Consider the following 14,096-nt stretch of genomic DNA (forward strand, 5'->3'; position numbering starts at 1 on the left):
CATTGATTCTGTCCCACTATCACTTCTAATTTTCTTCCAGCCTTTGCACAATGGGATCCTTTATTCCTAATCACACCCACTTACAGGGCTGGTACAAGGCTTTCTTCTTATTTCAAGAAGTGTGCCTGAAGCTCTCTGACAGAGTGTGTCAGCATTGAAGTGTTTCTGGCATGTCAGATCTTCCCCACTTCCTTTGCTCTAATGTGATCGATCGGACCGGCGACAGAGCCATAACATGCTCCTCCTTTACAGTCTGCAGGACACTTCGATAGTGACATTTCAGGCCCAGTTAGACCCTATTTCCCCTGGCCCATTAAAAAAACTTGACCTCAAGTGAAACCCTGTGTCTGGTCCATCCCTGAGCTTCCTGCCGCAGTAATGACATAAATTGTACATGTCAGTACTACCAGGGAGTCCAAGGATTAAATAACGTGCATGTAATAGTCAAATCTGAAGTCTTGGCCTTGATGTGTTAAGAGCATTTGCAATACCACTTTAATGACGAAAGGAAGGAGAGAGCTGGGGGCTGGTGACTAGCCTATTGGAGGACATGTCAAGACCTTCACGCCAACCATTTTAATTGCAACCAGAAAATGCCTATTAGCTAAAGAAGACTTCTGCTGCAGGCTGAAATAAGATCACTAACACCAGCCATGCACTGTTTAGTTCGGATTGTGAGGGATGTTATTTAAAAGTAATTATGTCTCAAGACCATGAGGATGAGTGACTTTGATAAACAACTCTGATGAGTATTGTTACAGGCTGCATGGTAACTTTGTTAAGGTTTTTACCTCTAACACATCTTTCATTTGCTGGAGAAATTGTGCCTTTTGGGGACATTTCTAAAAGGATAGTTATAAGTAAAAAGCTGGAGAAAATGCTTTGATGGGACTACTCATGGAGACAATCTCTCCGTTGAGGTGTGTTCTGAGTAATGATTTTCATAGCTAACTTTTGATGGAGGATGGAACACTGCCTGACAGTGTGATCAGAACCAATCCCCTGTATGAAATGGAAAAGGTTAATGCAGTTTAAGGGCTGAAATAATAACTAATTATCCTTGGGTTAACTACACCCTATGGCAATTTCTCTCATGTCCTGCTATGTTTGGCTTGACCCAAATCAATGAAAACAGTCCACCTATCAAATCATTTAACAAAGCCTAACCTCCAGCAGTACAGCAGACAACTTTAATGACCATTGTGCAACTGAAGGCACACTCCAAAGGGCAGCTAAGGTCTGGAACTGAAACTGAAAAGTATTTCCCCCCCACTTTTACTATTATCTGGATATTTGACTTATAGTGACAGATCCAAGATGCCACAGGATATTATGTTCTGTTTTTTACCAGCTCCCAGAATTGTTTTATTACAGTGTAGTTCGGTCATTGGAAATGATATCTCAATGTATTCCTCTATTGATGTACGGTGATCGTCAACAAAGCATATAGGGATCAAGCTCATAATAGTGAACTTTGCTTGTGTCACGTCCTATTGATAACAACACAGTGTCAGAGATGATCAGTATGCAATGTTAGATGTCAAACTTCCGTTCAAAGAGAGAGTTGAAATTATCATGGAGTTGAAGTCCTATAATAAACCATAACATTTACCCGTTTAGCTTTCGTCCTCTGAGTGTATTTAATTAACTAATGAACTTTTATTTAAATCTCTCCTAGGGTATTCTATGACAACACACATGCATAAGCCTACTTTTTGATAGTATAATTAAAGACAAGAGCCCTCTATATTGAACAGTGCCAAGATACGGCCTATCTATAGATGGGGCTTGTTCACCTTTTGAAAAAGACTGATTTGAGGCATATAGCTGACATCCATAAATAGGTTTGGACAGTGTTGCCTTAACATCTGAGGACACTGTTTAACTCATCCCATCTCAGGAAGTTTTCACACTTCACGCTTTATTAACCTCTGGGTCGCAGGTTCCCTGGGAAGTCGGGAGAGGGAAATGCCTGTTTACACCGTTCTCTAGAAACCACCACAAAGTGGTTAGTCTTCATTGTGGCATATCAACACAGGTGAAAAACATGTGGTGGTGGGGAGCGAAAGCCCTGTAAGCTATCTGAATATAACCTAGCTTCAAAACACAAAATGCTTTCTAGATAGGTATCACTCAGGTGGATCGTGCATATGTGTGCTGGATGATGTTGGTAATGTACCTCCATACAATCAAATGCACTTTCTATGTATTACATGTAACCCATGATATCATTTCTGGGAGCTAAAAGAGTAAAGCAAATAAGACCTTGTGTGGCAATACCTTATTGATTCCATGTGTTGTTGTTTTTTTTTTTTTGCTGAGTGGATTTGGAAACAGATTGAGTGATCTTTTTAAAGTACCACATCTGTGGGTGTTGACATATGGGTCCACTGAGGAAGTACATCCATCCATATCATATATGATCTGAGAGTGGCTAGATAAGCTGTATAGGCTATAGGCCTATCTATAATACATAGGACTATGTTAAATGTCATTACTCATGACTTTAAGGAAGACCCCTTATTAGTTATTTGGATAGAATTCCATGGTTGGTTCGTTAAATGAAAAAAGCTAATGAAACACTTTTCACAAGGTGATAATTAGCAGAGAAGAGCAGGGCTGCAGTCACAGGCTGTTAGATATTTAATAACCACATTGACCAAGGGAGTTGGTGTTAATTTCTGGGTCATGTTTATGATATTGATTTATTCCAGGTCAAAATAATGGATGGTAAACGCCTCAAATGTAAACCAGAATGTCTACATCCTGATATGACAAGATGCAACTGCTATAGAGGAAGCATTTTGGGGCATATTGAATGTAGCTGAAAGCAGATTAGGCTTAGGCCTATACCTCAAACCTGACAATAACTGAATAATTATAGGTGGTTTCCTTTATTGTTTCCCACATGGTTTGATGTAGTTTGCTGATATGACAGATGGATAGAGTATAATTCAGTCCCCCACTTCCTGTACTTTCCAAGCTTCAATTTGCAGATAAAGCCAACAGGCGACAGTTGAGATGATGAGATAATTAAATGTTATAGAAGGTCTTCAAATGGGTGGGCCTATTACACAACATACATGAACATTTCAATAGAATATTTCCATTTTCCACCATTTCATCACACATTTCTACATTCTTATAAAAAAAGGTGCTAAACCGGTTCTTCGGCAGTCCCCATATAGGAAAACCCTTTGAAGAACACTTTTTGGTTCCAGGTAGAACCCTTTTGGATTCCATGTAAAACCCTTTCCACAAAGGGTTCTAAATGGAACCCAAAACCCTTTCCACAAATGCTTCTACATGTAACCCAAGAGTTCTACCTGGAACCAAAAAGGGTTCTCCTATGGAGACAGCCGAAGAACCATTTTGGAACCCTTTTTTCTAAGAGTGAATGGCCAACATTCTACGTATATATTAGCCTATGCTTTTGTCTTGGCCAATAGCTACAAAAAAGAATGCTGGCCTCTCTCTTGTCATGCTTTGATTTTACTGGATGCTCTATAAGACATATTGTAGTTTGTGCTATAGGCTAGTAGTGCATTGTTCAGGAACGACTATGATCGACGTCATTTTAGTATAGGCTACTAACGTTGTTTAGCTAATTCAATGAGGCTGAATAAGAGAATAAAGGGGACTGCCTCTGTCCCAGTGATACCCAAAGAGAAACACTGGCACCTGGATCTTTCACACAATCGCTTAAAATGCTACTTTACGTTTGGCTCCTATCCTAGAGAAACTCCGCCATGCTTTTTTATGATTTTATTACATCGCATGCTTATTAATGCACGGATGGACTTAATCGCTCTTATCTCGGCCAATCAAACGTGGGATAGGATTATCATAGGCATGTGCATTGTTTTACAGTCAATGCCTAAATTGATTTTGAGTCACGTGGAAATTTAATTCTTTGCCATCTTTTTCTATGGGTTGCTGTAGCCTAATATTATTGGTGTAAATTTGTTCTGTTTGATTATGATAGAAAATGTAGGCTCACATGTGCAAGTCCTATACGCATATCCTAGGCTACTGTTGTAGGACTATCTAGATCCACATCGAATAGCTCATCTGTCATTTGATGTCTGTTGTGTATGACTGATCATTCCAATCTTGTATTGATTTGGCACAGTCCTTCTACATTCACGCTAATTTCGAGCTACTGAAACAAAGCCCTGCTTAGCAGATAATATTAGTGACAAGTTTGTAGAAAACCTCTGAGAATAATACGTGAATAATCACTTAGAAACTCAAAGAATCTTCAAAAATATCCTAAAGACTTGTTAGGAAACATGACCTTGGAAAATGCATAAGGGAAAGTGCTTAATAACTTTCCTATAATCTAAAAAGCCAATTAATTAGTGGTCACTAAACAATTTTCTTTGTGTTCATTTCTATAAAAATGTGTACTAGCCAGCTTCAAATAGTTAAGACTGTAACAAATCAAATGATGAGAATAATTCATTAATTGCGTCATGAATGGAAATTGATGTTACACTCTCTTATTTATAACACCAATAGGCCCATGTAATGCTGGAGAAAAACAACGTAAATGGACAAGCAATATATTCGTAGGCGTATCTGTATAATTATGTTGTTTAGTTTGGCATTGGTGTGTGCTATGAACATTGCATGTTGTAAACATTTTAAAAGTGTGCCTCTTTCATTCTTAAATAATGCCAATGGCATAATTCCTGGTTGGGATTTGGATACCCCCTTAGTTTGCAAAAAAATGCCAAATGACAAAATAAGTTAATTTACTCAAAGCTGCGAGGGAGGGAAAATAGAATGTTGCAAATGAGGCTCTTGATATCACGCTCATAATTAATTGCGCAAATTTGTTCTATTAAATAAAAATAACACCTATTGAGAAACTCAATTAGCATTAATTAAGCTTGATATCCCAATTTGGAAAATGTGTCGTTGAAAACAAGCTTTTTCGTAGTCTTTTTTCCCTCTCTAATGCTGAATACGAACGAGCTTTCTGCCTTTGGGCTGCTTTTCCCTCCTTTGAGAGTTGAAAATGAAAAATGGAAATGATATATCAGGAGGTGCTAAATTAGCCGCCTGATCTGCACTTATTGCTGCATAGACGCCCCTGTTACTTTGTCTGTGTCTCTCTTTTAGCATTCCAGGCATGGAGAGGCGTCGAGATAGCAGATTTATCAAATGGGAAAATGAATGCATGATGATAAGTTAAATTGAAAATCAGCGCCTGCATGACAGCCCGACCTGACACCTCCGTAATTAGAAAGAAAAATGATGGCGTCCGATGCATAATAGAGCAAAAACAATTTACACTCTCCCATAATGATCCGGCGTTCAAATTGAAAATTTCTCCATGTAGAAATTGAATTCATAAAGTATGATTCATGGAGGATACATCTCCTGGAGGCTGCCTGGGCCATATCGATTGATAGTTTGTCTTGAATCATACAGCGTGCAGCTCTCAGGCAAAAAAAGCTTAACTACTTAAGCAAATCGCTAATTTCACCTTAAGGCCACAAGTGTGCAGCCACGATACTCCTGTTCAGTATTCTAATGAATTAAACATGAACACCCCCTACCATGCAACATACGCTCCAAATAAGACCCCAAAAAAATAAATATATTGAAGGACACTTGCAGACAACTCTAATTTCCAAATGGCCTATCCTAAATGGCAACCCATTGACAGAAATAAAGCTCAATAATTGGGGGAGCTGGGCTGGCTGCGGCTGGCTGGCTGGCTGAATAAGAAGATAATGTCTTTAAATATTATGTCGGGTATAGGCATATATATTTAATAAAAGTTAAAAGTATTATCTTTGTTGGGTTGGGGACTTTCAAGGGCTATTGTATTTGGATCTATTTTCATCAAATAATAAGTTATTCATTAGCTTATTGACTTTCTGTCTCTGCCATAGGCCTATATATTCTCTGTTGAGATTACATTTTCTCTTTCCCTATACACTTTTGCCTGTCTCTTATACCAAGAGCCCCCCTCCACCCACACCCAATAAGTCATTGCTTCCTCTGAGCAAACAGCAGTCACCGGGTGAAAATTATGTAACTATTTTGAAAGGGACACAGGCTCAGAAATTCATTTGCGCCGGCTCTGATATAAAGCTGCCCCTCTGATTATTTTCAATGTATTTGCAAATCAAGACCCTAAGAGAGTAGCAGGGCCTCTGGGTATTTAAGGACAACTACACCACACTGGAATGGATGTTTTCAATTTTTAGGATTTAGATATTCGTATTATTGGGGGCATTTGCTCGTGCGTTAAACCTATCTTGTAAAATAATCTGTATGCGATGTGAATGGTCTTTCCTTTCTTACCTCGACTTTAGATCTGGTCAACATTGCTAATATTGCCATGGCGCAGATGTCCCCGAGCCTGCACAGCATCCCTGGGGACCGCCAACCCTATTAGAACAAATGTGTTCTGCTATTGTAAATAGGCACGTTTGCTTCGCCCGTCCTATTACAGCCGACGCATGATCAATAGGCTGATAACACAGAAACATCAATGTAAGCGACAGAACAATGAGGGATATCATCGAACATCTATCTTAATATAGCGGCTACAAGGGCCCTGACAAAGTGAAAACCTCATGAAAATTCCGCCCCACGAATTCCCATCTCCTATCCAATATGCACAAACACACTCCCAGCTGCCGGGGCTATTATTTTCGTATTTCAATTTGACACCCCAGCCTTTCATGCTAATTCTATTATTCTTGGAAGTTTATGTGATTTCATATCACTAGAAATCGGTAATGTATAATAACCCTTTGGGCTAAAATAAACGGAATCCCTGCAGTAGCCACCGGGAAAATAATTACTTTCATATCAAAACTCTGCAGGAGTCGAGCGGGTCCTTTCGCCTCCGGCTCGTAACCTCATTTCAGTGAGGCTTATAGATGAATAAATTTGTTAAAGCAATACACAAAATACAACATCAGATTTTAGCAGAAAGCGCTACCTATACCCACTATACGGGCTATTTAAGGTCTCACACGGTTTGGATTTATTGTATACAATCGATTTATTTATGAAAACCGTACATATATAAATATTATAATACTTTTTACAGCCTTTGAGGATTTTTGTGGTTTTTATGTATTTTTACAGTTTGTTACACAGGGGGGCTAGTACTACTACCACCACCACCACACACACACGTGCACATATACACGCACGCACGCAACAAACACACACACACACACACACACACACAGTTATAACCCATCATCATCAGAATATAGGCTATATATGTCATCTGTAAAATGAGAGTTTATATTCTAAGACGTGATTGAGCTTTGGGCAAACGAAAGGTGTTGTTGACGCTATCAATATTTTTTCTCACCTATAGGTCTATTATTCCATATCGACATCTTGAGGCTCTGTCTTTGTCTCTGGTGGACAGTTGGTTGTCACAGACTCGGAACTCTCTGGGTAGTCTTTTACAGACTGCTCTTTTTTGTCTAATGGCAGATACTTTGAATCATCATCATCTTGGAAATATGTTGCACTACAACTGGCTGAAGGCTGACTAAAGTTGCTACTGGAAAAGGTAACATGGCCTGGGCTGTTCTGTGGGGAACTAGTATTTTTCGCGGTAAAGTTGACCTGCACTTTGATTGCTGTCGGGTCATTGAGATTATTGGACTCCTTATAGTTTTTATGTCCAGTGTTGGCAGAGAAGATGCTGTCATTCACTGGGGTTCTTTGTGTGGAGTTGTCAGAATCTGCGTCTGGTGGTGTTGTCTTCAAAGCAGTCTGAGGAACAATGAATCCAAGCGGCTGGGTGATAGGATAGAGTAAGAAATGTCCTTTCCCTATCAAAGGCCGCGAGGAGGGTAAGGCAGAAAATCCATCTATGTTCGGTTTGCGCCTTGGTCTGGAGTCGGATAGAAGGCTCTCTACGCTGAAGGGGTTCAGTTTCTGAAGGGTGGAGGCTCTGCTGTTGGCGCACATGCTTGACTGTTGACTGCTGTCGGACGAGTCCAGCTCGGATCCACCAGCATCTTGGTTCAAGTGTCTTTGGTTCTGGAGGGTTTGTGGTGTTTGGTCACAGCTCGATTGGGATTGGTTTCGGCCTACAGAGTCACAATGTGGATTTTGCTCACTGTCCGTCACTTGTGACACTCCGCTGTCACTGTCAGATCCTGGGGTGTGAAATAGGTCCCCTGACAATAGTTTATTCTGGGACCTCAACAGTCTTCGCTCCTGCTTCCTCTTCTTCTTCTCCATCCTCTCCAGTTCTCGCCTGGCGATCTCCTCCGCGTCCATGGGCTCTCCACTGCATGTTGTTGGGTGGGAGTTGTGAGCTGGTCGACCTGGACCCTTCTTTGTATTTTCTTTTTTCCTCCACTTAGCTCTACGATTTTGGAACCATACCTGCATATTAGAGAAAAAATAATGTCACGCATGTTCAAAAAGAAGACGTCCACTTTCTTAAAAAAAATACATAGGCCAAATAATAACTTAGGCTAATATTTGTGTGAACCTTTGGAAAAATATGTTTTCTAGATGGTTCCAAATTACACAAAACCAAAGAACAATGCCTCTTGCTTGTAGGCCTACAAGTATTTATTATCCGATGACAAAAATAAGCATATTTATTTTCCAATTCGAGTAGGCCTACAATTATTCTGTGTGCTTATGCCTTCTTCGTTATTAAAAAAAAAAATGCTGTCTGTCTGATCTGGAAAATGCCTCATGAAAACATATATCTCACTTATGATGGGCCCATGTGTCCCAATCAAATGCATAATAATAAATGGTTTAATATATTTACAAATACTCACATTTCCCCCAACACTAACTGCCTAAAAATAGCTAAAGTGACATGCCAAATATAGGACTAGACCAGCGTTTCCCAAACTCGGTCCTCTGGACCCCAAGGAGTGCACGTTTTGGTTTTTGCCCTAACACTACACAGCTGATTTAAATTATCAAAGCTTGATGATTAGTTGATTATTTGATTCAGCTGTGTAGTGCTAGGCCAAAAAACTAAATGTGCACCCCTTGCGGTCCCGAGGACCGAGTTTGAGAAACCCTGGACTAGACAATAGGCTTATAAGATTGGATCTAACAATAATGGATATTTCTCTGTGCATAACAAAATAGACATATGATATTTTGACATCAGAAGTGCAAATGATCACAATAATGAAGAATACATTTGACTGATGAGGAGAGATGGGGGAAAAGGTGTGTCCTTTATAAAAATGTACGACTTGAGAACCCATCAATATTCAAGTTCAGAAATATTAACGTATAGGCCATGCATACTTGGGTGTTCTATCGGTTTATAGAGGAAAATGAAAAGACTGATTGTGCATACGTGGATGTATGCAGATATCTTCATTTTGAGTATGTTTGAGTGAAAATGATATAGCCTTGTCGACTGAATCTACACAGTTTAAATTCAATATTAAGTACAGCAAATTAACTGACCCTTCCATGGCTTAGCCATATTTAAAGTATTTCTCCTTGAACCAGAGGCCCTCTTTATACTCGGTTTGCTGCTCATATTACCCTTGATTTCGAAGACTCTCTCTCTCTATATCGTATATTGTGTTATTTAAATACATATTCACGTTTGATAATGTTTTACTTTTTTAAATTGTGAAAATGATTTGCTTTCATTTGCGGTTTTGAAGCATAGTACTGTATGTAGATCATGGACCCTGCACATACTATAATAGGCCTCCATGTGCCCATATTGCACAAGCTCCCTGTGGAGTTTTTGATCACAGTACAAAACAACAAAGAGACAGGAATTACTGGACAGTTATATATCTCAAATAGACCACTGTACTGTATTTGTGTAAGAGATACAATAGGAAATAAATAGGCCTACTTTCCTTTGTTCGTACAGCCTATCCGTGTTTATGAATCATTACGCGACACATCATAACAAACCAACAACAGTGAATGCCAAAAAGTGGATATGGTTGAAATTTACCTGTACCCTCGATTCTATCAAGTCCAATCTCAGAGCCAGTGCTTCCCTCATGAACACGTCCGGATAGTGACTCTCATTAAAAGCCTTTTCTAACTCTTCCAGTTGCCAACCAGTGAAATTGGTGCGAGTTCGTCGTCTCTTACAACCAGGGCTATCCTTGTCTGGGTCACACGAATCTAGCATGAGAATACAAAACAAGAGAGTGTGAGAGAGACGCAAAAGTAGCCAGAATTATTTTTTTGCAAGGAAACGTTCTTTCTGTGGTCCTTTATAAAGAAATTAATCAAATATAGTCTAATAAATTGGGCTATTATGTCAGTTTTCGATGGTAAGAAAATAGTAGTAATAAGACTATTAATCACAACAATATTGCTCCTGATAATAATAACAATAACACAGTAAAACATTATACTAACAATAGTGAAACAGTGATTTTCCCCACCCTGTCACAACAACACAAGGGGTTTTCACGTTTGGAGCTGTGCTCGTATGCTGCTCTCCATTGAAATGAATTGCAATATAGCCTAATTTGAAAGCAGAAGACTGCTTCTTTGTTTCTTAGGATTTGGATTCCCTCTTTAACGCTTTATGGAGAGGATATACAGGCTATATACAGGATATACAGGATATACAGACACTTTCAGTTCTTTGTTTAGTCTTTGATCTAAAGCCAACCTTTTGATAAGTGTTGTATTTCGTGTTGCTTACCTGTCAGCTTGTACTGCTGGTTATCTCCATTCATACCGCAGCCAGACAAGAGGGGGTTCGAATTAACCACTGATGCTGTGCAGGAACCATTAAGTAATCCGTCTATTGAAAAAGGAACTGCGGCCGCAGATTGAAGTTGATGACCGGCTAATTCGTAAACATGATGGTGGCTTAGATGGTACGGAAAGCCCACCATCCCGCCGAGAGAGCCTCCGAACTGGGCATGAGGTGGATCCAGTATCCTGCTGTCCATCATCTCCTAGGCAAAAGGAAACGACGTCTGGAGGCTGGTGATGTGAATTTAAAAATCATGCAGTGAGTGTGGCCAGCGAGGAGGGGACATGATGTGGAGGGAAGGATGAGCTGTACTTTATCAACATGAACCTTCCAATAATTAGCCTAGGCTTTGGGAATTTGAGACCAATGAGAAACGGTAATCGAGTATGACGTCAGAGGCGCGGTCTGCAAACGCTTTCCATATCGATTGCTAATTAAACCCGACATCCACCTCAATAAACAATATCAGAGCTGTCACAACAAGACAGGAGGGCTTTGATAAGAACTACATCACAACTAGACGGGGGACCACCGAGAGAGAGTGATCAGATTAAAGCACAGTAAAAGGTGAAGGAGACGAGCTAATTTCTGCTCTAACGCTTGTCACAGTTTTTGGTCAACGTGTTGTCGCGTTTTAAATGTTTACTCTCTCTATTAATCGATGCCGAGTTACAAATACCCTAATTTTACACAAGGACATTTATCATCCAATGCTGTCAAATTTCATTCGAGACTACAACCAATTCGTGTGCAATATAACGCGAGGTTGATGAAAGGGGGCGATCGACTCCTCAGCTTGGTGTCGATAGGCTGATTGAAAAAAGGCAGATGTTAAGTTATTAATTACATCACATACTAATTAATCTTCTGCTAATAAGAGGAACGATATTAGGAAGAAATGTGAACCCTTATTCCCCAGCACTTATACTGTAATTAATTAGACTTAATTTAAAAATGTGTGAGAATCTGTCCCAGGTTTACAAAGCAGCTTCTTGTGTATACGTTTTTGTAGTTATTGTTATATATGTTTTTTTTTTGGTAGGCTAGTTTTGAACTCATGTTATATAGGCAGGTAAATGCTGTCTTTATGAGGCAAAAAAACAACAACATTGTAGCTTTAGATGTGCAGCACCAGTGTGTCAGTTGGTAGAGCATGGCGCTTGCAACGCCAGGGTTGTGGGTTCGATTCCCACGGGGGGCCAGTATGAAAAATGTATGCACTCACTAACTGTGAGTCGCTCTGGATAAGAGCGTCTGCTAAATGACAGAAATGTAATATATATATATATATATATATATATATATATATATATATATATAATCATTGTATTTACCTTTATATGCCTATAGGTTATTTATTCTCGATGTTCAAAATATACTAATCTCCGGTGAAAACGAAGGGTATTTATGATTGTGTAAAAGGTTAACAAAACTATATGACCATAGTCTACTGGGGGGAAGCTCCGAAACATTCATTTATATTATATTAGGCTATTTGTCCGGAGACCTTCATAGCTCTAGTCCATGTTTCCCCACTCGCTTATGCAAATACATGTGTTTGTGAATAAAGCGAATCAATCCTGTCTAAGTAGTCTCTCTGCCCTTTAGGCTATAGAGAGAATTAATTCGACTTTATTTATCCCATGTCTGGTGCTGTCATAATGTTAATCTGAGTTGAAATTTCGCTCCCCACTCACTCCCTGACCCTTGGCACCCGGATTGGCGTGTTGTAATAACCCGAATCTCTCAACAGAAGCCGTGATCATTGTTACCTTATTAGCATGCAAATTGTTTAATTAATATTATTATGAGGAAGTATATAATCCGTTCGTCACTCGACCTCAAGCCCAAATAGCAACCTCTCTGCATTTCAATGTGTACATTTTAATGAACTCCTTAGAAATGTTTCAGGATCTGGCCGTTTTATCCCTCTCCCCTACAAAGCTGTAGTTAGAGTTGCCTCAGATGCCTTTCTCTTTGTATTTTAACTTAGTTTATCATGTTTTACATCATTTTTATGAATATTTCCAACCATTCATTTCTTTTTTGAACATCTAAAATTCAATAATTGCTTCTTGTCAATTCTGATCGTAGCCCCATCGAGGCGCACTGGCTCAGTGAAAAGCAGCCCTTGACACGCAGTCCCGGGAGACATTGCATTTAAATCCGTTTTTCTACAACCGGGTGACATTGTCAGATCCTAGCTTTAATTAACCAGATAATAAGATGAACAAGGCGTGCATTCAGTGCCACTACAGGCCTGTCTTGTTTCCTTTTCATTTGAATTCAAGAGTTTCATCAACAATTTAACTGGCCTTGGTCGATAGGACATAAAGGTTCAGTAAAATAATAGAAAAGTGCCTCAGAGTCAGCACCCTAAACTGCAGAACAATACACTCTTAGAAAAAAGGGCCTATCTAGAACCTAAAAGGGTTCTTCGGCTGTCCCCATAGGAGAACCCTTTGAACAACCCTTTTTGGTTCCAGGTAGAACCCTTATGTGTTCCATGTAGAACCGGTTCTACATGGAACCCAAAAGGGTTCTACCTGGAACCGAAAAGGGTACCTGGAACCAAAAAGGGTTATCCTATGGGGCCAGCCGAAAAACCCTTTTGGAACCCTTTTTTTCTTAGTGTGTATTATAGAGCTGGTAGCTTAGCCTATATGGCATGTAGACATACATTGGTTCATGTGATATTTGTCTACCCTATTGTTGCCTTTACCACCTGATCTTAATCAATAGTGACTTTCTGTGGATGGAAAAGGTAGATCTAGACACATTCATCCCTGACCTGCAGATTATGCAGATTATTTGAAAGCAACTGGCATAAATTACAAATTTGAAGACCTCAAATCATAATCTCTGGAGAAAGCAAATAGGCCAATTTAGCCTACCATCTATAGGCCTACTGCATGCCCACTTGTTGTAGGCTATATGTCACATCATCTTCACAGCCTTGTACATGTCACATCATATTCACAATCTCTTCATACTATCTTGTGAGTGTTGAACCAGATGACATCAAATCACTCCTTAGGTCACAGATGTTTAGATATGTGAAGAATGAAGCATGGCCTGTGACCGCACACAGTGCATATCAAACTTGTGTGTCTGTCTGTGTGTGTATGCATCTGTCTGTCTGTCTGTCTGTCTGTTTGTCTGTTTGCCTGTTTGACTGTATGTCTGTTTGTCTGTTTGACTGTCTGTCTGTCTGTCTGTTTGTCTGTTTGTCTGTTTGCCTGTTTGACTGTTTGTCTGTCTGTCTGTTTGCCTGTTTGCCTGTATGTCTAAGCCTAGGTAGGCCTTTGTTTATAGGGCTAGCTATGTGAACACTCCATAATAAGCTGTCATAACATATCATGACAGGACAGGT

The 14,096-nt window shown here is 39.6% G+C and overlaps 1 protein-coding gene across 1 annotated transcript in view; it reads right to left on the reverse strand.

Annotated features, from left to right (window-relative positions):
* Positions 1 to 7,362: 7,362 nt before the first annotated feature.
* The window catches only part of LOC311144436 (homeobox protein unc-4 homolog), a gene marked incomplete at its 3' end in the record, with an annotated part of 7,195 nt that continues 461 nt past the window's right edge, over positions 7,363 to 14,096 (reverse strand). Inside the window, exons 2-4 of the mRNA XM_084180450.1 lie at positions 10,667 to 10,953; positions 9,959 to 10,134; positions 7,363 to 8,385 (exon numbers count right to left, since the gene is read on the reverse strand). Of these exons, the coding sequence (XP_084036576.1) occupies positions 7,363 to 8,385; positions 9,959 to 10,134; positions 10,667 to 10,922 (1,455 nt within the window). The 5' untranslated portion in view covers positions 10,923 to 10,953. The remainder of the gene's footprint in view (positions 8,386 to 9,958; positions 10,135 to 10,666; positions 10,954 to 14,096) is intronic.

Source organism: Coregonus lavaretus (assembly GCF_964263955.1).
Source record: "Coregonus lavaretus genome assembly, chromosome: 2".
Lineage (NCBI taxonomy): Eukaryota > Metazoa > Chordata > Actinopteri > Salmoniformes > Salmonidae > Coregonus > Coregonus lavaretus.